Source organism: Typopeltis vanoorti, chromosome 11 (genome assembly GCF_054136105.1).
Source record: "Typopeltis vanoorti isolate ZY-2024b chromosome 11, IOZ_Tvanoo_1.0, whole genome shotgun sequence".
Lineage (NCBI taxonomy): Eukaryota > Metazoa > Arthropoda > Arachnida > Uropygi > Thelyphonidae > Typopeltis > Typopeltis vanoorti.
This window is the reverse complement of record NC_143559.1, coordinates 35414868-35440121: the sequence shown is the minus strand read 5'-3', so window position 1 is coordinate 35440121 and position 25254 is coordinate 35414868. Positions and strand designations below refer to the sequence as shown.

General features: G+C 37.6%; 1 protein-coding gene across 1 annotated transcript in view; it reads left to right on the top strand.

Moving 5' to 3' along the window:
• LOC150101437 (damage-control phosphatase 1-like) overlaps positions 1–25254 on the top strand; it is a 68306-nt gene that overhangs the window by 5044 nt on the left and 38008 nt on the right. The window contains exon 2 of the mRNA XM_090400795.1: positions 19790–19895. Within this exon, the coding sequence (XP_090256921.1) occupies positions 19790–19895 (106 nt within the window). The remainder of the gene's footprint in view (positions 1–19789; positions 19896–25254) is intronic.

Below are 25254 nucleotides of genomic sequence, written 5' to 3'. Positions count from 1 at the left end.
ATATTCCATAAAATACTATATGGAGCCCTCACCCACCCAGTTATATAGGTTTGACTCTTAAGTGACTTTGTTTTTTCAATCAGCAGCACATTAATAAATGGAATTTCTTTTTTAACTGAAAGTACTGTGGGTAATTTAGATGTACATTAAGATGCAGAATCCAAATGTGCAATCCAAATTACATATATCTATGCTCTTCACAGGTTTTTGAATAATTTTTACCATAATAATAGTAAACGTGCTCAACCTGACCTAACTTTTGCCCGGAGAGAACAGTGACATCAACTCTGAAAATAATTGAAGAAAACTGCCAAAATGGAGACAACAGTTGGGTTGTCACCATTGTCATTGACTACAAGTTAAATTATTGTATATATCTATGCTCTTCACAGGTTTTTGAATAATTTTTACCATTATTTAATAATAGTAAACATGTGCTCAACCTGACCTAACTTTTGCCCAGAGAGAACAATGACATCAACTCCAAAAATAATTGAAGAAAACTGCCAAAATGGAGACAACAGTTGGGTTGTCACCATTGTCATTGACTACAAGTTAAATTATTGCAAAAATCAAGTGATGCCACAAGTAGCCACCATGGAGACCAGTATGCAGGCACTGCATAGGAAATGTTCAAGACCTTGCAGTCAAATATATTCAATACAGAGCCTTGCATATCTACTTCACTAACATCCATGGCCTCAACTTCAACCTTAATAGTGTCTGCTATCATCTCCAGTCTACCAAACCCCCATCTACTTTTTTTTTTTTGCAGAAAACTCAAATTTCACCCTCCCCCTCCCCAGCCCTATTCATCTCAACCTTCCAAACTACATGCTCTTTAACTCCTTGAAAGGAGTTAAAGATATGCACAGGCATATATGCCTGTGCATATCTGCTCTGGCATACTTTGACAGAAGAGCACCCAACCTAGAATCGCCCAACTTTGACCTTCTCTGGTTGAAAATCTCCCTTCCTCACTCAATCAAATTCATTTGCTGTCTCTATTGCTCCCCCAATGCCACCAACCACTCTGAGCTCTTTTATTTCCTCCCCTTAAAAATTGATTTTCTCCAATCCCTCCCCAACAGTGAAATCATTCTCCTAGGAGATTTTAATGTCCACAACACCAACTGACTTTCCTCCTCCAGTTGTACAGATCTGGCAGGCAGAAATGCTGAAACATTTGCCATTACCATGACCTTACACAGATTGTTCACATGCCTACCAGAATACCAGATAATCTGAACCACTCCCTAAACATCCTGATCTCTTCCTCACCCATGACCCTTCCAAATACACAGTGAATGTAGTGCCCCCCCCCCTAGATAATTCCAACCCCAATCTAGTGCTCATCTCCTTCCTCATGCAACAATGCTTACACAGCCACTCCCACATGAGTAGTTTGGCATTATAACAGTGCCAAGTGGAACAGCCTCCATGACTTCCGTGCCTCATTCCTGTGGTTAGACTATTGTTTCCGGCCTTCCAACCCAAATATATGCATCGAATATATCACCAAAGTAATCCTTACTGGCATGGGAAAAAAAATTCACCACACTACTCTGAACTGCCATTCCCTAACTAAATCCTGGTTCTCCAAAAGATGTGCCAAGGCTTTACAAATAAAAAATCAAGTATGCCACTGCTCACATCAAGAGCTCCATCCTTCTTTAGTGATTGTATGCAAGCCCAAAATAACTGCAAGAAAACTATCAATGCTTCCAAAACAAACTTTTAAAGATCAAAAAGTAGGAAATTGCAGCCTGTCCAAATGGCACCCATGCCTTTTGGTCTCTATGACTAAAGCAGTTTGTCATAACTTTTGCCCAATACTATTTCCACTTCTATCATACCCAGATGGCTCTATTGCGTCATCACCCACGGAAAAAGCCAATCTCTTGGCTTCACACACTTTGTTTCCAATGCATGCATGGCTGTCAATGGTAAATCCCATCCCCCCCCCCAACCATTTCAGATGTCCAATATACAATGTCCTCATATCCTTTTGCCAGAAAGAGATAAAAAAATATTGTCCAAATTCGACAAAAAAAAAGTCCCCTAGACCTGATGGCATTCCTCCAATTATCTTGAAGGTTTGTGCACCAGAACTGATTCCTATCCTACGTCGCCTGTATATACTCTCTTATTCCACTGGTATTTATCCTACAACCTAGAAATTGGCTTATATTCAACCCATTCTCAAAAAAGGACGACAAATCACTGTTGTCAGACTACCACCCCATATCACTCATCTCAGTCCTATCTAAAGTAATGGAGAGAACCATCATTTCCCAGCTCCTACACTATATCAAAGGCACCCAGCTAATAAACAACCACCAGTATGGATTCTGTGGCTGCTGATCAGCAAATCTACTCACATATATCACCCACCTCTGGACAAATGCCATGGAGAAGTTTGGTGAATCTCAAGTGATTGCACTTGCCAGGTCTTGCACAAAAGCTTATTAAGCAACCTGCCATCATTTGGTCTGTCTCAGGACTACTGCAGTTGGATTACTAACTTTCTGTCTGGATATACACTATGTGTGATGGTGGATGGTTTCTTGTACTCTCATCATTCATAAATACAGGGGTTCCACAAGGTTCTGTTCTCTCACCAACCCGCTTCCTTCTGTATATCAGTGATCTACTTCAGTTGGCCTCCAACCCAATACACAGTTTTGCAGATGACAACACATTGCACTCTTCCCTATTATTTGATAAACCTTACTCTACACAACTCACCTCAACCTACAGAACATCAACCACCACTGCCCCCCAATTCTGATCTTCAAGCCATCCTCCAATGCGGTTCAGATAACTTTGTCAGTTTCAATGTTAGTAAAACCCAGTTCTATCTTATTTCTGACAAAGAAGAACCATTTTCTCCCAGTGTTATTTTTGACAACACTCAAATTTCTAGACAAGATGTATATCTAAAACAGTAGGATTTTTTCTTTCACTAGCGATGTTACCTCATCTCTGAAACAGCTGTTAACCTAATATAAATCACAAATCTGCTCAGCTATTGAATACTGCTCTCACATTTGGAGTGGGCCCCTAAGATCTCCCTCGAAATGCTTAATTCAATACAGAGGAGAGCAATTAGATTGATTAATAACCCATCTCTTGCCAACTCACTCCTCCCACTTTTGCACAGCCATTTGGTTTCTGCAATATGTGTATTCTATAAATATTTTCATGGTAAACGTTCATCTGAAATAGCAGCAATAATTCCCCTTTTCAGTACTAAGTCCTTTGCTACTGCTGTATTGTGGAACTGTCTTTTTCCTGATGTATTTCCCAAAGAATACAATATACAGGCTTTTAAATTAAATGTAAATAAGTTTCTCCTTTCCCAACCCATTACCCATAATCGTACTAATGTATCATAGGTTGATTAACCAACCTCTCGTGTGTTGCTCAATATAAAAAGAAACAAAAAAAAAAAAAAAAAGAAATCTTGCATGATTGTCACTCAGTTTTCCTTTTTTACCTGGTATGATGCATGAACCATGGTTTGAATGTATCTGAATTATGTTTATATATCTTTGAATCTGTCATATTTTAATTTATTAGTTGTGTGCATTAGGTGAATGCACACATAACAAAAGAAATGTGCATTTTTACTTGTTTGCTTTTAGTGTTAAAGCAATCATATGGCATCTCTCCTTTGCTAAGGATTGCATACATTAATTATTTCAATTATGAAATAAGAAATAAAGATAAAAAGTGGATCCTTGTTATTACTACAATACTTTATAAACTTGGCTAAGTGGATTCAGAGAAAAAGCAAATGTATGACTTTTGGGGTGTCAGCAGTTTGGAGAGAAACAAAAGATCATATTATCAGATTGTTTACAGCTGTTATCCACATAAGTTGCAAAACTTACAATGAATTTAATTGATGGTTTGTTATGTTTGATAGTGCAGATCTCCTGATGAGTCTTCTTACTTCTATGAAGTCCAGTGATAATAAAATAATGTTAATAGTAATTAAAAGGCCCAAGGAAATTTGAGAGTATTGGACTCAAAAAAACAGCATCAGAAAATGGGAGTGTGTTTACCTTTGGGAGATAACTAAAGATGTGGAATTTATCATTTATGTTTAATATTATTAATTCACCACATCCTGTATAAGAACAAAATAAATTGTTTACTTTATTAAGCTGCTGATATTTGCTGGAATGAAACCATAATATTTTCAGAGCACAGAAGTACTTGGACACAATTAAAGAGAATTAAAGCAGCAGTCAGACCAATGGAAGATGGAGAAGGCATAGAAATCACAGAGATCATCCCATTTGGCATCCTTGTAGTGCCAAATGCACACGAAACTGGTCTTGTAAGGACACAAGACTGAGAACTGCGGGTGAAGGCTGTTCTATTGTAAAGGATACTTTTATGAGATTGTGGTCTGAGTTACTAAATGGAGAACTGATATCTGCAGTATATTTGGAAGGGGAACTTATTGAAAAGAGATCAAGTGTGTTGGCAGATTGGAGGGGGAAGTCAGGTATTCTGGTGGAGAGACTGATGATCTGTGATTGGTTGTTGCTCATGACAAATACCTCAATTTCTCTCCCTGCTTGGTTGGTAAGACGAGAAGGAAAGCCAAGTTGAATTATGGATGTTGAAGTTCCCAAGAAGGAAGAGTAACCTCGCTTATAAGAATATCTTGACTGCAGAAAATCAAGCTTTAGAGAGAGAAGCTGAATACAGAGAGCAAATGAAAGTAACAGGTTGATTTGGTAAGGAAATTTTGAGCCAAAGCAGATCAAACAAAGAAGATTCAAGGTTTTACAATCTCTGACATGGGATGTTGGCTCTGATGAAGGAGTGCTGCCCTTGTGGTGGAAGAAAGAGCACAGAAGCACTTGGACACAAGGTACAACAGTCAAGTGATTTATCGATATAAAATTGTAAGCCAGTAGACACTGTGTAGAAGATGACCTTTATATAGATAGTCTCACAAATTTTAAGTAAATTACTGTAACATACTTGTTTGAGATTAGAAAGGAAGTGCCTCATTTCTAATATGGACTCCAAAAATAATCTTTGGTATTTGTTGTATTGTTATTGTTTTAGGTGCTAGTATCAATCATAATTAGATTTTATGGAAAGAAAACAGCATAAAGAAATAATGCAACACAGATTTAATAGCTCTAGTAGTTCCTCTCTGTCACAGAGACATTTTTGGGAATACAATATAAAATCTGGAGTAACACACATGCAAGGAAAAAAAGGTAAAACTACATACAATAACTGGAAAATGTTAAATTAGAAGCCTAAATTCATAAGAGAGATGCACAATTAGAAGTGCTGCCTTGACTGTTAGATGGGAGGTCTAAGAAGTAATGTTTTCCAAATCTTGGAAAGTTTAACACAACTGTATTTATTTAGATTAGGTTCGGTTTTTTTAATCTACTGCTGATTCCAAAAAAAAATAAAAAAGTCTTCTAAGTTTGTATTATTTGCTGCAGTGAAGCATAATAGTTTTATTTTTTTATTATTATTTATTTATTTGATTCTAAGAAAGCATAGTTAGCTAGAGCTGACTGACCATAGTGATGGCAGTGGATTTGGCAGATCTCTCAGTCTGTCCATAATAAGACAAGTTACAAGAACTAGGAACCTTGTACACACTTGGAACAGAGACTGGAGGTGGAGGAAGTTGAGATCCATGGGAGAGGAGATAATGATAGCCAGCTTCAAATGAGGTTTGAGAGCATTACAGAGATTAATTTTCTTTAAGAGATACTTGTGCCAAAAGGTTTCTTCAATTCACATGAAAATGCAAAGAAATAAGTGAATAATATTTATTTAATATATCATCCTAAAAATTACAGGGCATTGTTAATTACAAGGTGGAACACAAACATTGGATTGATTTAAATCAGTGAGAGCTGTGTGATGTTATACATCACAACATATGTTAAGACATGCTCACTATATATTCCATGCCACAACATCCACAGCAAGAGCTCTTAAACATGAAACGATATATGAAACTCAGTTTCTTCTCAGAGCAGACCATACAACACCTTTTTGATTCCTATAATCCTAGCTCAAATAACAAGGAAACAGTATGTAAAGTCACTATCCCATACATTTCTGGTATCTCAGGACCAATTTTTAGAATTCTTAAGAAATATAATCTAGTGGTTAAATTTATTCCTGTCAACCAACTATCATCATGGTTTCTGTCTTCTAAAGATATATGTTCCCCTCTTGCCCTTCCTAGCATCTATTAAGTTCCTTGCAACTGTCACCATTCTTACTTCAAACAAACTGGACGTTAAGTGGAAAAGAGAATATGCGAATGCTAGTCTTCCATCATCAACAGAAAATGTGAGAAATCTGGTCTTGTACAGCATAGAATAGATGCAGACCACAGTATCCCATGGTCTGAAATGAGCTTACTCCATCTTTGTTGCTATAAATTTGAAGATTTATTTAAAGAAAGTGTTGAAGCCTTACTTTGCTATCTGAACTTGAATAAGAACCTGCCTTTCACTATCTGTCACTATTTTCACTTTCACTATCTAATAACTAATAATATAGTGCTTCTTCAGTTATACCTTTGCATTGTTTTGATGCAAAGGTATAACTGAAGAAACACTATATTATTAGAAACTGAAGAAACACTACCACTGATGATAGCATGCAATTTTCAAGTTGAAATATATTGCCTTTAAATAAATATTATTCACTTTTTCCTTGTTTTCATATGAACTGGAGAAAATTTATAGATTGTCTCATTAATATTCTGTCTGTTTTTTCTTAGTTGACCTGGATATATTATTATTATTATTATTAAACAAGACCTCATGGAGTCAAAAACTCATCTAGGAGGTCCTTTTATCTCACACACATCTCATCATACCGGGTCTTAAACACATTCAAACTCCTTGCAGACACCACACTCTCAGGCAAGGCATTCCAATCATTCACAACTCTGCACGAAAAAAACCTGCCTCTCACTCCCCTACTCACACCCTCTTTATACAGTTTCCAGGGATGACCTCTGGTTCTCCCCTGATCTCCCACTATTCTCTGTAGAACTTCTCCACCATTGATCCTATAACAACCCCTTACCAACTTGTAGGTCTCTATCATATCTCCCCTCTTCCTTCTCTCCACTAGACTCTGCAAATTACATCTTTTCAATCTTTCCTCATACTCGACATTCCAGAGGTCAGAAACTACCTTAGTCAGTCGCCTTTGGACCCTTTCCAACATCTCTTCATCCTTCTGAAAACCCCGTGACCAAATCTGGGCACAATAGTCCATGTGTGGCCTAATCAAAGCCTTATACAATGGAACAAGAATCTCCCTACTTCTACACGTCAGTGTCCTCCTCATCATTCCCAGAAGTCTTTGTGTTGTCTTCACAATTTTGGCGATGTGTCCCCTAAATTTTAGATCCTTATCCACTATCACTCCCAGATCTCTTATTTCCTCTACTTCCAACAATATATTCTCACCAAGCATAAATTCTGCATCCCATCTTTGTTTTCCAAATTTTAAAACCTTACATTTTGCAACATTGAACTTACATCCCCATTTGCTTGCCCAATCACTCAATTTATTCAAGTCTTCTTGCAAGGCCACAACATCTTCACTACTCTTTATGGTTCGTCCCAACTTTGCATCATCTGCAAACAACTGAATATCTCCATCCAAATCTTCGCCAATATCATTAATATACAAGTTAAATAGTAATGGTCCTAAAACAGATCCCTGAGGCACTCCACTAGTGACTTTCCTTTTCCTGGATATTGCACCCCCATACACAACTTGTTGATACCTATCAGATAGCCAGTCTCCAATCCAATGCACTAATCTAATATCCAACCCCATCTGCTCTAGTTTGACTGTCAACTTATCATTAGGTACTCTATCAAAAGCTTTTGCGAAATCCAAGTATATTACTGTGTATCCTTCTCCTCTGTCCAAGGAAGCAGTCACTTTATTGTAATAAGTAAGTAGATTACTAAAACACAATCTCCCTTTAGCAAATCCATGCTGTCCATCAAAGATTATACCATTGTTGTCAACCCAACTCTGGATCTTAGTTCTCACAAGCTTCTCCAACAACTTAACCAGAACACCTGACACACAGATAGGCCTATAGTTTGATGCTTGAGTTTGATCACCTCCTTTATGAAGTGGCACAATCTTGCCCTCCTTCCACTCTTTAGGACTTGAACAAGTGCTAGGGCTCAACAAATACGTTCACTCACTTATCTGTAGCGAGTAGCTGCACACTAGAAATAATAGAGTATTTTTTATTTAATAAAAATAACTTTCTGATCAAAATCATTTTTTTTTTTAAGTTTAAGATACCACAGAAGAAGAATATGCCTCATATAAAGGACCATTCTGGTAACATAAATTGATGTAACAAATGGTATATTGATATAACAATACTTTTACAGTTCTTTCTATTTTTATTATTTATTGACTTCTCCTTCTTAAAATGATTCTGACTCAAAGGAAATGTTCTTCAAGCACCAATACTGAACCTCTAATCACTTTTTGGAACTCCTATTGACTTATTGGGACATACCATTAAAAATTGGGGGTACTTTTTTTTTGTGGCAGGTAGGATTTTGCATAATTTGTTAGGTATACTGGTAATAACATTACTATATTCTGTGAGAGGGATGTGAGATCACAAGAACAACTTTGAAATCTTTTTTGGAATAGTAGTCATTGGACAGGAGAGTATGGCTAATAAAGAGTTCAGCAGTGCAGAAAGTCTAGTTGGAACGATTTTTTATTTTATTATTTATTATTATTATTTTTTTTTATAGTGAACTGGATTCTGTGGTCCTGGCTGTTAAGATGAAAAGAAGAGGAGGAAAAGGAAAGTAATGTGTAGGAACCATATGGCTAAATTTAGAATATCAGTGTATCATAGCCAGATAGAAGGTTTGAGGTTGGCAGTATCAAGAGCATATTTTTCAATGCTCCATATGGAAATTGGGGAGAGCCCATGGCTGTACCTTATCAATCTGTTTGTATATGATGTCCTTCCATGTGAAGTAACCGGTATGGATGACAAAATTGAATAGATCAGTGATATTGGAGTGAGAAGGAAGAATGTTTTAAAATAAAGTTATTGTTAGAAAGGGAAATATTGGTGAATAAAGAAGTGATGTCAAAACTAACCATTACATCATTATTATTTGAAGCTAAATTTTGGATTAAACATTTGAAGTGAGCAGAATTTTTTATATAAAATGTAGTATGGTTAGTAAAAAGCGGGATGTTAGCTAATTTAAAGGAGGGAGAGTCAGTGCATGTACTATAGGATGGAAGGAGTTATTGTGTTTATGAATTTTAGATAATCCCTATATTCCTGTTTGTTGTCATAGTCCAGACTTGTTGCTTTTTTTATATATACCTTTGATAAATCCAGGAATAGTTTTACTGTGATATTTACGCTGTGTATGTGGGGAGGGGGAGAACCAGATGTTTTTGGTTTATATCCATTTGGAAGGGGGAAAAAAACTGCAGTATATCTTTCACTGGAGAGTGAATGAGTTATATGTTTTATGGATACCATGTTGTTGGGCTGCATGGTAGTATGATTGTTTGTCTTTTAGTATGTGTTAGCCTTTATAAACCTATAATAATAATACATAGAATGGTACTGATGTATTTGAAAGACATACGACTAATGTGTCTAGAAAGGACATTTCGTTGAGTTTTCTTTTTGTATTATTGTTATTAATACTATGGAGTCAAAAGGACTCATTACAGGAGTCCTTTTGACTCCACAATAGTAAATTCCTAATACTTCACTATATGCATATAGTGAAGTGAAGTGGTTTAGGAATTTGGCTATTTGAATGTATTAAAAATGTATCCAATGTGTAAATGTTAGATGAGCCCAGCCATACTACAGATTTGAATATAGCTGTATTTTTTGTGTATTTTATCCTCTGTGCAAAATAGCTATCATTAACAGTAAATTTCAATAATGCACGAATGTCTACATTTGATAATTGTTAGCATCATCCTGAGTATCATAAATGCACACGCTGTGCATGAGAATGAGAAAGCAGACCATGAGAATATTTATCCACATGCTAATTTATTATCAAGTCCAGTATATCTATTGTTCTCCAACTTCAGAGTTACTTTTTCATAAACTGTAAGCAGAATCAAGCATGATCTACTCTTGACAGTGCCATGCTATGCTGGAAGATGGCAATTGACAAAACCATGTATGGCTTTGTCATTTACTCTATCTAACTCTGTAGTCCACATTTTCATGAATTAAGCAAGCTACTCTTGACAAAACCATGATATCCTTTAACTTATATCTCCATCCACTATTTTTAGTTGCATTTTGCAAAATGCCTCAACACATACTATATTTGTTTTGCCTGTCCTTTTTTTCTTTTCTTTTAAATATATCAACCCCACGAAAAAAGTCTGAAGACCTATACCATGATGTGTTGGAAAGTGATTAGAGAGAAAAAATGACTGTTTTTCTTGGAGAGTTAGAGGTTGTATTCTTTTTTTTTTTATGTTGGGCTCATATATAGGAGGTTGGCTGGTCAACCTATAGTACGGTAGTACCGTATATGAGTGATGGGTTGTGAAAGGAGAAACTTGTTTACATTTGATTTGAATGCCTGTATATTGTATTCCTCGGGAAATACGTCAAGGGGGAAGACTGTTCCACAGTACTGCAGTAGTAGGGATGAATGACGAGGAGAAGAAACTTGTTCTGTGGGTTTCGAGGTGTACTGTAAAAGGATGTTTGGCTGCAGCTGTACGTGTTCCAATGGGCTTGGTACAGGGTGGAAGAATTATTGATGCTATTTCAGATGAACCTTTCCCGTGGAAGTATTTATAGAATATACAGATTGCAGAGACCAATCATCTATGTGAAAGTGGGGGGAGCGAGTTGGTGAGGGATGGGTCATTTATTAGTCTAATTGCTCTCCTCTGTATTGAGTCAAGCATTTTGAAGGAGCTTTTTGGAGCCCCACTCCAGATGTGAGAGCAGTATTCGAGAGCTGGGCGGATTTGTGACTTGTATATAGTGTTAACAGCTGTTTAGAGGTGAAGTAGCATCTTGAGCAAAAGAGAAAACCTAGTTTTTTGGAAGTTGAGGATGCAATGGTTGTGATGTGTTTATGCCAGGAGAGGCATGATGTCAAGGTAATTCCGAGAAGAGAAATTTCATCTTGTCTGTGAATTTGAGTGTTATCGAAAACAATGCTGGGGGAAAATGGTTCTTTTTTGTGCGAAATAAGACAGAACTGGGTTTTACTAGCATTGAAGTTGACAAGGTTGTCTGAGCCCCATCAGAGGATGGCTTGGAGGTCAGAATTAAGGGTAGTGGTGGTTGATGTTCTGTGGGTTGAAGTGAGTTGTATAGGGTAGGGTTTGTCAAATGAAAGGGAGGAACGTAGTGTGCTGTCATCTGCAAAACTGTGCATTGGGTTAGAGGTCAACTGAAGTAGGTCATTGATATATAGAAGGAAGAGAGTCGGTGGGAGAACTGAGCCTTGAGGGACCCCGGCATTAGTTGGATGGTGAGAGGATAGGGAGCCGTTTACCATCACACATAGTGTGCATCCAGACAGGAAGCTGGCAGTCCATCTGCAGAAGTCCCGAGGCAGTCCAAATGATGGGAGTTTGCTTAGTAAGCCTTTGTGCCAGACTCGGTCAAAGGCTTTGGATATATCAAGTGCAACTACTTGGAATTCACCTAATTTCTCCATAGCGCTTGTCCAGTGATGGGGGATGTATGAGAGTAGATCTCCTGTTGGCGGAATCCGTACTGGTGGTCGCTTAATAGCTGGGTACCTTCAAGGAAGTTGATGATTTTCTCCATTACTTTAGATAGGACTGAAGTGAGTGAGATAGGGCAGTAGTTAGATGGCAGTGATTTTTCACCCTTTTTAGGAATGGATTACTATAGGCCAGTTTCCAGGTTTTTGGATATATACCAGTGGAATAAGAGAGTGTGTACAGGTGACGTCAGTTCAGATGCACAGACCTTCAGAATAATTGGAGGAATTCTGGACCAGGAGACTTTTTTGTGTCTAATTTAGACAGCAGGTTTGTGATATCCTTTTGGCAAAAGGATATAGAGGGCATTGTATGTTGGGCAGTTGGAATGACTGAAGGGCATTTGCCATTGTCAGTTATGTGTGCATTGGAGGCAAAGTGTGATGCCAGGAGATTAGCTTTTTCTATGGGTGATGTTGCAAATGAGCCTTCTGAGTATGATAGAGGTGCGAATAGTATAGGGCAAAAGTTATGGCCAATTGCCTTGGCAAGGGACCAAAAGGCATGGCTGCCGTTTGGGCAGGCTGCAAGCTTCCTGCTTTTTGCCCATTCAAAATCTGTTTTGGAAGTATTGATAGTTTTCTTGCATTTGTTTCGGGCTTCAGTGTAGGCATTGAATGAGGGTGGGGTTCTTGATTTGAGCCAGTTGTGGTATGCCTGATTTTTCATTTGTACAGCCTTGGCACATTTTTTGGAGAACCAGGGTTTAGTTAGGGGACGGCAGGTCTGAGTAGTGTGGGGAATATATGCTTTCATGCGAGCGAGAATCACTTTGGTGATGCATTCGGTGCATATGTCTGGACTGGAAGACCGGAAGCAATAGTCTAACAATGGGAATGAAGCATAGTAGTCTTGGAGACTGTCGCATTTGGCACTATTATAATGCCAAACTACTCTTGTGTGGGAGTAACTGTGTAGGCGTTGCATGGGGGAGGAGATAAGCACTAAGTTGTGGTCAGAATTACCCAGGGGGCATACTACATTCACTGCATATTTGGAGGGGTCATTAGTAAGGAAGAGATCTAGGGTATTTGGGGAGTGGTTTGGGTTATCTGATATTCTGGTCAATTTTTGAACAATTTGCGTGAGGTCATTAGTGACTGCAAATGTTTCAGCATCTCTGCCTGCAGGAGCTGTATGACTGGAAGAGGAAAGCGAATTGGTGTTATGGATGTTGAAATCATCCAGGAGGATGATTTCACTGTTTGGGAAGTGGGACTGGAGAAAATCAACTTTTAAGGAGAGGAAATGAAAGAGCTCTGAGTGATTGGTGGTGTTAGAAGAGCGATAGAGACAGCAGATGAATTTGACTGCGTGGGGGAGTGATATCTTCAGCCAAAGAAGGTCGAAGTCGAGCGATTCCAAGCTGGTTGTTCTCTGGCAGGGTATGTCTGAGCAGATATATGCGCAGACGCCACCCTTTGGTCTGGGGGGAGATGAGATTTGAGTTTCGGTTAAAAAGAGTAGGTGGGCTTTGGTGGACTGTGGGTGGTAGTGGATGCTGTTGAGGTTAGAGTTGAGACCACGGATGTTGGTGAAGTGGATATGCAAGCTTCTGTGCAGCATGGATTTTACCCCAAGGGTCCTGCACATTTCCTATGCAGTGCCTGCATGCTGGTGTTCTTGGTGGCTACTGGCATCCCTTGGTTTTTGTACTAGTTTGGATTGTTTGTAGTCTATTACCCAACTGTTGTCTCCATTTTGGCGTTTTTCTTCTAGTTGTTTTCGGAGTTGGCGTCTTTGTTCTCTCTGGGCAAGGTTAAATCAGGTCGAGCATGTATGAGCGACTGGGGGGCAAGTGGCCTTTAGCTTGTTGTTTATCGCTGTTATAAATTTGGTTGTGTTTATTGGTGAGTCGCAGGTCACTTTCACGAGACGTGGAAAGTTCGTTCTGTCCTTTCTTTTGTTTATGGGTCCGATAGGACGGCATTTAACGATGTTTCTGGGATCTAAATTGCATTCTCCTGTAAGTTTGCCGATGTCTTCTTTTAGTGATTTACCGTTTTCTGTCAGAAAGTTCAGGATAACAGCGTTGAGTTTCCTATTTTCGGCCCCGAGCGACTCATGTACCGATGATGTGATTAGGTCACGAAGTTCGTTAGCAGGTACGGGCGCACTTGCTGTTGGGTGTTGATCATTGAGCGTTTCGAGCTTAGTTTCCAACTTTCTGATTTTGAAGGAGAAGGTATCGATCACGATATTAAGCTGCTGCTCGAGGTTTGTGACTCTTTTGCCTAGGTTTAGTGCCCGTTTTACGGAAGGGAGGCACATCGTACAGAAGTAGGTTTGGTTTAGATCAGTGAAAAGCTTGTGCGCTGATTCATTGGTATTTACTGATACATTGGACTATGGGTACTTACAAGTTGTACTGTAGTAGTCAGCTGCTTAGTACCTTCTGTTACTTTTCCGTTTACTGCTTATTTTTGCACAAGAAATATGTATCCAGTTGCAGCAGAAATTGCACAATATACCTTTTTCCCCTTCTTTGACTTCTGTTTCACAGCTGCTGCACTTCTTAATGTCATTCGGTTTGTTAGTGATCAGCGACTCTTCGCTGACGGGACTCAAGGTAGTCTTCCATTGTTGGCTTTTGTTGCTGCCATCTTTATTTTGGACGGTAGGCATAGCGCTTTCACGTGGCTGATTTTTAGTTGTAGAATATAGCAGATTTAATGGATTATGGGTACTTATGAGTTGTACTGTAGTAGTCAGCTGTTTAGTATCTTGTGTTACTTTTCCGTTTGCTGCTTATTTTGTTCAAAATACACTTGCAGTTATGATAAAATGCGGGAGCACAAATTTAACGTTGATTATTCGCTGCCGCCACCTATTATTCAATGGTGGAAGACTGTTTCAAAAGACAGAAGAGGATGAGGAATTGGTTTGAGTTTGTCATGAATTATTATGTACTTGTATTTGTACATGATAAGAGGAAAGTAGAAGAATGGTGGTGGCCAGATCAGTGGAGCAGTCTCCATGGAAACACATAAAAGATAATGCAGAGACAGAGAATGTGTGAGAAACAATTGGAGGGAGTCAGTGAGAAAGGGATCATCTATTAAGTGGACAGCTCTCTTCTTAATAATCAAGCATTCCAAAGGAAGTTTTTTTAGTGTGCCACCCCAGTGAGAGAATAGTATTCTAAAATGGGGTGGATTTTTTATAGAGTGTTGGGAGGTGATCAGAAGAAAAATAATGGAGGCTGAAGAAAATAGATGTGATGTGTATGGCAGACTAGGTTAGTTGTGTGAAAGTCAGCCAGAGAAGAGAAAACTGAGCAGAAAGTTATCAAATGTAAAGAAGAGTGAGACATGATCTTTCTTGGAGGAAATAAGGCAGGATTGTATTTTAGTAGCATTAAAGTCCACCTCTTCTCCCCACTGAGACTAGCTAGACTATCAGCATTTAAAGCATCGGCTATAGAAGATCTTGAAACTTGAGTTATCCTCTCAGGCAATGCATTCCATATTGCTAGCACTTTCCATACCAGAAACTTATTTTCTACCCTCTTGCTACATCTTTTCATTCCTAGTTCCTTCCCCTTATCCTGTCATATGCAAAATCCCTTTGGTGTCAGTTTGGTAAATACAGGAACTATTTACTGCTTAAATAGCTCCTATGTTTACAGGAGCTATTTAAATCTCATATCACCTCTTTGTCTCCTTTCCACCAGACTGCAGATTACATGCTCTGTTTCTCATAGCAATGCTGAATAATCCTGAGGTCATTTTTCTGTTATCTGCTTGTGCACCATCTCCACAGTTATTTCATCCCCTACAAATCCCTGTGATCAGATCTGTGTGCAGTAATCCAGGTGTGACCTCATCAAGGCTTAAACATGAAATCTTATCTCTGCTGGACAGCAGGCTTCTGTGCTGTCTTCACAACCTTTGTAGTGTCCCTTCAAATTTCTATCTATCATAACAAAAGAATATGCACACTATCACAGATGAGAGACCAATACTTTTGTGCAGGGCTATTCTGGAAGAGGTGTAGGAAGCAAGGGATTATGCATTCCCTATTTGTGGATCTCAGATATCAAAATCTATTTACATTTAGCAATATTAAACTGATATTCGTATTCATTTGTCTACCTTTCCAGCTTATTCAAAATCCTGAAGAGCGATAACATCATTATTAGTAATAACCCTCGCAAGCCATTGTGTGCAAATTATTGAATATATCCCTATAATCCACTAACAGTATTGACCCACTCATAATCTTTCTACTCTCCAATACTGCTCTTCCAGAAAGCCAATTTCCAAGCCAATCCACTACCTGATATCTAAACCCATACTTGTAACTGAAATATCAACTTATCATGCATATCACTTCACTTCCCAATCCCAATTCCATATATGAGCTTTAACTGATATTTCCAAAATCTTCACAGCCACAGGAGAAATACAAATTGCAATCTGTAGTTGATACTTTCATTCTACCATCCCTTTATGTAATGATTATAAACATTTTTTGAGCCATCCCAATTTTAGTTTCATATTGACCATTTTCAAGGACACCAAGGAACAAAAATATGTGAAAATGATATACAGGCAGTCCCCAGATTACAGACTAGATACATTCCTGAGAACGTCTTTAAGTCAGATATGTATATAACTTGGATCTCTGATGAGCAGCACATATACGGTAATAATAACAATATTATAATGACTGATATGCAGTAATAATACAGTATAATAATAATACCCCTATACTGTAATAATAAGTTACAGAAACTGTTGTGCTCTTTCTTTTAATTCAAACAAACAGAACATAAACAGAAGGTATGCTAACATTAATCAGAAGATGATGATGGAGATGGTGCTAGAGAGGATGAACCTGGTGCTGGAGAATCAGGATTTGATTCTGTTGCTGGAGGAGGGGGAGCTTACCACTGAAGTCGGTTTCTTGAAAAGGATATCTAGGGTTGTTTGCACAGCCTTTTTCTTTTTTTTTCCCTTTATAAGTGGCCCTGTAGCAGCTGATGTTCTCACTAACTGCACAGTAAACCTTTGTAAACTGCTCAGTGTTAGGATCTTGCTTCTGAAACTTGGAAAATACTGCTTCAATGAGACAAAAGGCTTCAGCTAATTCTTTTGTCGTAAACTTTCTTGGCTCTGGATCTTCTGATTCTTTGTGTTCTTGTGTTTCTATCAGCTACTTCTCTGTCTCCATAAGGTCGTGGTGGTTTAATTCTTGTGAATGGGACTCTAGTAAGTCAATGTCCAATTGCAGTACATTGCCACTATCCACCACAGGTTTTCTGGCTTCGACAATGGCTTCTTCTGTGAAACCACGAAAATCATCACTGAATTGAGGGCACAGTTTCTTCCATGCCCCTTTAATTGTTGATTGCTTCACTTCCTCCCAAGAATCAGCAATGTTTTTGAGCATCATGGATGTTATAATCCTTCCAGAACTCTCTCAATGTCATCACATCATCTTCCGTAGCCCTGACTGCTTGTGGGAATGTATGTCGTAAGTAATAAGCCTTAAATGCAGAAATGACTTCCTGGTCCATTAGCTGTAGTAACGATGTAGTGTTGGGTGGTAAAAATATGACCTTTACATTAGGGTGAAGGTCATCTAAAGATGGATGTCCAGCACAAGCAGAATTTAAAGGGAATTTTCTTTTCCGAACAATAATTCCATAGCAGGAATAGAACAGTTCAAGAACCAATCTTCAAACATGGCAAGTGTGACCCAGGACTTCCAAATAACGGAAGGAGCTGCTTTAATAATGCGGCAAAATGCAGGTTTGTTTACATGCATGAAAGAAACTAGTTCCCAAATTATTAATTTAATTATTCAAGTATTAATTATCCTTATGGGGAGCCTTGGGAGCCCGTTTGTAAGTATGGAACGCCGTAAGTCAGGGGACCGCCTGTATTGCAAATAACTCCAAGCTGATTGGATAAAATATGGGATTTAGGATGTATACAAGATATCCATGTGGTTCAGTTTTAGTTCCATTTCAGTAAAAATCCAGCTCAATCCAAACAAAACAGAAGTATCAAGCTTTCACCTTAATAATCACATGGCAGATGTCACTTTGCATAACTGCTTTGAAGGATGTTTACTACGACACAATAAGTTTCCAAAGTACTTGGGCGTGACCCTGGACTGCACGCTCTCTTACAAGCAACACCTAACAAACGTTTCTACTAAGTTAAGAACCAGTAACAACATAATACAAAACTAATAGGCACAACATGGGGAGAAACAGCTGATAATCTACAGATTACAGCTCTTGGTCTAGTTTTCTCTTTTGCCGAATATTGCTCACCAGTGTGGCTAAATAGCACACGTTAAACTTGTTGATAACCGACTAAACAATACAATGAGACTGATTTCTGGCACAATTAAATCAACGCTCACATATTGGCTTCCAGCTCTTAGCAACATTGTTCCACCGAGTCTGTGCAGGACTAAAGCTCTCTTACAGGAGTATAAGAAAATCATGGAGAACACAGCCCTACCAATACACTTAGATCTCCCAGACTTAAGTGTACGACGATCGAGATTGAGACATCCACCATTACAATTAGCCCAACTACTACTACAATCTAACTTCGACCTGAAGCAAAAGTGGCAAGAACAGTGCGAGAGCCAGACAGATGATAACACAAAATTTTCTCTCAACAAATTACAAGAAAGTTTTGATGCTTGCTCACACCTCCCACGAAAATCCTGGACTCAGCTTAACAGAGTACGAACTGGTCATGGTGTATATGTGGACATGCTTTTTAAATGGGGTAAATGACTACTATCTCCACATTATGATTGTGGAGCTCAAAGACAAACTGTGGATCATATTGTGACCTAATGTTATCTTAGAACATATTCAGGGGACAAATTGGACTTTTTAAGTGCAACACCCAGAGCTGTGAACTATTTGACCAATATGGATGTAACCTTTTAATTTTATTGGTTTTTAAAATGACTTTTAATTTTGTATGTTTTTAAAATGACAGTGTATTATACTGCATGTTTTGTTATTCATGCCATATGAATAAATAAATTAGTTTCAATCAGATACTTTTTAATGATAAAATTAAATACATCTTTATTTGAATTGATATTGATAATTCAGCACTGACTGGATGAATTTATTGGAATTTGGAATTCAGGATTACTCCTAAAACTTTGTCACACTACTTTAGTTTGTTTTCATTCAGACCATATATAGTGTAAAAATTAGACAAAACAAAATTACATCTGTAATTCATAAGCCAAAAATGGTTCATTGTGTCATAAACACGCAAATGACATAGTAATGAATCTAGGATTCGTGACAACGTTATCCTCCTTCCCTTTTTATTATTTTTTTTTATTAAAGTCCATTTTTTTCTTGACTTAGAAATTTTTTTTTTTTTTCAATTGCTATCCTTTTACTATAAATAGACCCATTTTTATTTCTTCAGTTTATCTATTTATTTAAATATAATAAACTATCAAATTCTTTAACAAAATACAAAAAATCACCATATGTTGTTTCCCTTATCCAATACATTCATCACTTTTTTCAAAAAATACAAATGGATTGTTAAAGCAGGAACCATGCTTACTGTCATAGAGAATCTTATGGTTCTGTATCCTAATGGTTACCAGGCTCATCAGCAGCAGTTTTATACAGACTGTTCTATAATTGGAAAACTTGCGCAATAGTATTATTTTGCTTTCCTTACACCATTGGGCTCTCTTTGTTGAAAAGCATTCATTATACAACTGGATCAAGTGCACACTAAAAGCTTATTTGCATATTCCCTAGAAGTTGCACAATGGTATATCTTTCACTATCCACAGCCTTATTAATATCAAGTCTACTTTGACACCTTAAAAGCCCATGCATGGAAACAATTAGTTGCCATATAATAATGACACTTATTGGGAATCACTTAAAGAGTTTTGTGTATTTAATAATTTTATTATTATTAAAAAAAAAAATTGTATATTTTCTTATTAGGAGCTTTGCTTACACAACCATGAAAGACCGTTTACCAATAATTTTAACCAAAGTGATTGATACAATGTATAGGGAACGGAATGAAATAGCAACAGCTTATGGAGATGTAAGTATTTAAAAACAATGACTGAAATTGTCTTCTACTTTTCTTTTATTATAATATTACATATCAGGAATTTTATCATTTAAATTTGTAATTTTCTTATAGTTTAAGTCCAGTGAGTTGTCACATATAAGTACCTATTTTGGGTATCCCTTTTCTCCATCACTGCTGGTATGCATTCTTCCTATATAGAGCAATAAATTATATTATTTTGTAAGTCTTCATGAAAATATTTAAGAAAGAATATGAATTAAATGTCATAAAGGCGTGATATTTTCTTTTCTGATGGCTACTGAAAACTCAGAAATGAAAGGTGGAGATTAAAAGGATTTCAAGACAAGGTGATATAAAAATTAGCTGTTCTCGATCATGAGATCAAAGCTTAAATATTTTCAGTGTCTAAACCAATTTCTAAACACACTGATCTGATCATTTTCCAATTGAGTGAGGATGACATCCGAACCTAATGAACTTCACTGCTAGTCCTCTCTTATTTCTCATAAGAAGGTTTTGACTTCACTTCCCCTTACTTTTGATGGGTCTCCACAGTAATAACCTTATCAACAAAAGTTTTTCGTAGTCTCTTCATCCTCAAAAAAAAATTGGCATCCTATTCCATTCAAGACACTACTCACCTGCACAGCTAACACTATACAAATATTAACTTCATCGAACCTTGGAATACCATTTTCACATTTGGATCGGATCGGATCAGAAATCTCCCTAAATACGCTTCATGTTAGGACAGTTTACTTAATAAGTGACCTCCCTCCCCTCCCCTCTCTCTCTCTCTCTCTCGCACTCACTCCAATCTCTTTCTCATAGATGTTCTGGTTATGCATTTTCTATAGGTATTTTCATGAGCACCATTCTGCTGAACTGGCCAACACCATTCCTCTGCATTCCTTAAAAGTCCATAAACACACAAGCAGGTGCTAGTTAACATTTATTCAGTGGTATTCTCTGGTCTTATTGCACTGTCCTAACTTAAGTGTTCCTCTAGCACATTGCTATTTCTCAACCTTTTCATGAATTGTACTCCTAAGTGTGCTATTAAATGACTTCCATCAGCCATTCTATTTTCCCTTATCACTAGCTGTATATCCATCCCTATTTGCGCTGATTCACATTAATATAGTGAGTAAATTACCAAGGACCTACCTTTTACAAAACTATGATAACCACCATAAAGTATTATATTCATGTCTACACATTCTTGAATTCTACCTTTGGTTAACTTTTCCACTATCTTAACCACCAATCCTGAATTACTAATCAGTCTGTAATTTGTTATCTCAGTCTTGGAGCCTCCATTATGCAGTGGAACTATTTTGTCTTCTTTCCACTTTATCAGAACTGGGACTTAAACAGTTGATCAGAGACATTACCAATTCCCTTTCACATTCTTGTAAATATACTGACCAATATCTTATTAATCCTTTGACTATATTCATATTAAGATTTTACAATATCTTAAGTACTTCATCCACTTCATCTGCCTCTGTTCTTGGATCTATCAATGTAAATCTTCACCTTTATGATACATCTTTGTAAAGTGATTACTCAGTAATTCATTTATTTCATCCCTACACTCTGTAGGTCATAGTCATTCTTCTTGTTACAGCAAAAGAACCTCGTTGTGATTTCCTTTTGTTGCCTGCTCAGTTAATTTTCTCTCATCTGAAATATCCGTTTTCAATATTACTTCTTCTCTTCCATGATTGCCTCTTTAACAACTTGAGTCCACCATAAAGTTTGGTTTTTTTTTCCATTGCAAATAATTTCATTGGATTATTCCCTTGTTGCCTTGATGAGTATTTTCTTCAGATTTGAGTTTTCAAAGTTTGGTTCTTGTTTTTAAGCTCTCTCGTTGCTTCAAGTCATATATGTATATTTCAGTTTATAGTTTATCTGCGAAAGCTCCTTGACTTTGATTCTTTTTAAAATGTTCTGGGAAATACTCATATTTATCCTGCTTAAGACCAAATGGTGATCATTTCTTATTTTCTAAGCTAGTCTAATCAATATAAACAATAACATAATACTTTTTTTTGATTACTCTTGTAGGTTCTATGTGAATATTCATATCTTTATGTTGGAATATATGGTGTTATTATTATTATGTGACACCTCCAAGGAGTCTTAAAGACTCATCGAGGGAGGGCCCTTACTCTACAACCCTCTGCCTCCACCACTCAATCCAGCAACAATGTACAACAGCCACCACCATCATCATCATCTACACTAATGCCATCGCCCGCCCACCACTACTATTTTTCACAGACAATCACAAACATCCATGCCCGTGGCAGGATTCAAATCCGCAGCTTATTGGCTGGAGAGCGGATATGCTAACCACTCGGCCAACCAGGCTGGATTAGTAATGATTAATCACATATAATGAACAAACATACTCTTTTCCCAAAGGATTGGTGAGGATATTTTAGAGGAGGTGGAGAAGATGAAAATAGGGACTTGAAATTTCATGGACATTTTGCTAAAATTGTGAGAATGACACAGCAGATTATGGAAATGATGTGGAGAACACTGACAACATGTAGAAGTAAGGATGTTTTGATTCCATTGTACAAGACTTTGATCAGGCCACATATAGATTACGGTGCACAGATTTGTCACCAGGCTTTCAAAAGGATAATGAGATGTTGGAGAGGGTTCCAAGACAATTGACTAAGTTGGTTTCTAAAATGTGGAATATGGATTTGGTTAGAAGGAAGAGGGGAAGACATGAGTCTTACCAACTTATATGAATGTATAAGTTGTTAAGAGGCAATTACCAGATTAACGTGCATGAGATTTTCATAGAATATCTGGAGACAGAGGAAGAATGAGAGGCCATCCCTAGAAGCTGTATAAGGTGGGTGTGAGCAAGAGGGGGTGAGGAGTAGATTTTTTTGCATGGAGAATGGTGGGTGATTGAAATGCATTGCCTGAGAGTGTGGTGAGTGCAGGTGCAGTGAATGCATTTAAGTCAAGGTATGATGAGCTGTTCATGTGAGAGTGGGACCTCCCACGACGAGTTTCTCGATTCCATGGAGGTTTCTTGATAATAATAATTTCGTATGTCTGGGATTTGTTTCCTACTCTACTCTGCCCTTCTCTAACATGAACTAGTTTTCCCCTTTTCTTTAAAGACTTAAAAAATTTCTCTACTTCTTCCTTACTAGTAACTTAAATAGACTGTTAAATAAATTATTTAACAACATCTTGTTTGAATTTGCCTATCATTCATGATCATTTTTTATGTAAATCCCACTTACAAAACCTTTAAATCTGTAGTACATTTTGTGGATGGGATAAGGGTATGATAAACCAAAAGCCTTGGTCTAGAGCAGTGGTTCCCAACCTTTTTCACTCGTGTACCCCTTTTAAACCCATTTCCAAAACTATTTCTCTAAATTGTACCCCTTGTTTTTAAAATAGCTGTTTTTAAATACTGACACTTTTGTTCAGTGCCTATCTTAATGTAAAATAGTGGAAATGAGGTAATGAATTGGGAAAGGAAAATTACTACACTAAAAGTACAAACCACAGATTTAATTTTACAATATTCATAACAACAGAAATAAATATAGCTTCATGTTAAATATTAATAATGATATTTTCTTGTTCTTTATTTTTTCATGTGACTGATTACCATTATTCATCTTGTACTTCCTCCAAAGTACTTTCTTTTTCCAGATTTCATGCTTATGCTCCACATTCATCCATTTTTCACCTACCTTATTCAGCCTTTTGGATACATTCATACATTGATGCTGTTATGTATTTCTTTGTAAGTTCCCATGCAGCATTTATTTCCTTACCACTTAACTCCTTGTTCCATGTTATAGCTTGAAGTTGTCTCCTAAGCTAGTCATAATCACCAGCCTTTATAAAATTAGTTTAATCCTTTATCCAAGTGTGAGCAAACAAAGCTTGCGCCTGAAAGTATCTTCAGGACTGGGGTAAGGTGGTACAACACCAGGTAACTCGTTGCAAAGGTGGAGCAAGCTACCAACACTCCTATCTCAGTATCTCCTATAATGCAAAACACATCTCCTTGCAGATATGTCTAATGTTATGCATTAAGGGAAGGGCCACTACCCAGACTAGTTTCAACCTTTATTGAGGTCTCTTCAGTGGGAGCCAGGCCCAAGTGGAGATACCAGGCAGAAGCATTAGCAGGTCATCTCTACCTATAGGAGTTGCCAAATGGTGTGCCACCCTTTTTTTAATAAATTACTCTGGATTTAGAGAAAGATGTTGAAAGTTTATTTTTCACTTGGTTAGAGTATAATAAAATTTGTTTAATCCTTTATCCAAGTGTGAGCAAACAAAGTTTGCGCCTGAAAGTATCTTCAGGACTGGGGTAAGGTGGTACAACACCAGGGCAACTTGTTGCAAAGGTGGAGCAAGCTACCTCAGGCACAAAATTTGTTTGCTCACACTTGGATAAAGGATTACACTAATTTTATTATACTCTAACCAAGTGAAAAATAAACTTTCATCATCAATCACCAACCTTATAATTCCACATATATCCTTTCCTCGCAAAAGTCTGTATATGACTAGCCACAACACAGGTGATTACTTCGTGATCACTTTCACCAACTGGAGGCAAATGTGAAACCCCTCGAACAATTACATCTGATGAAATGATGAGATCTAGAGCTCTTGATCCTCGCGTGCCTTTCTTTATGTGCTGCTGAGATAGTTATCTCTCAAGAACTCGAGAAATTCATTTTCCTTATTCCCAAATGCTATCTCTTCATTCCAATCTATACCACCATAAATAAAATCACCCATAATAATTATCCTTCCTTTGTTCTTGTTCACTAATCCAAGTTGTTTATACATTTTTTCATCACCACCTTCCACATCCCTAGGCCTATAGCAACATCCAAATAAATATGTCTTTCTCTCAACCTCCACATTATACCACACTACCTCATAACCATTGCCACTATTTTCCCCTTTCATGTCTACCTTGTCTGCGCGGTTAGCCTAGTGGCTGTGCACTTCGCAACCATATGACTGGGGAAGGGGTGTCCCAGGTTCGATTCCCATCAAAGACATGAGGAATTTGAGGATCTTCCTCAGCCATAGCCAAGTTAGCCGGTTTTGGGCACGGGCAGTAGGTTTTTTTCCATGTTTATCTGGCATTTTTCATCCTGCAAGCAGGCAAACCAGTCCCGTGAACACACACACGGATCTACAGCCATAAATACTTAACTCCCCATGAGGGGGTTCAACTCACCCCAATAGGGACAGGAGAGAAAAAGGGAGGAAATTCCATACTAATAAATAAATAAATGTGTACCTTATGTGGACTTAATTCCTCTGCTATCATCAGCAGCACTCC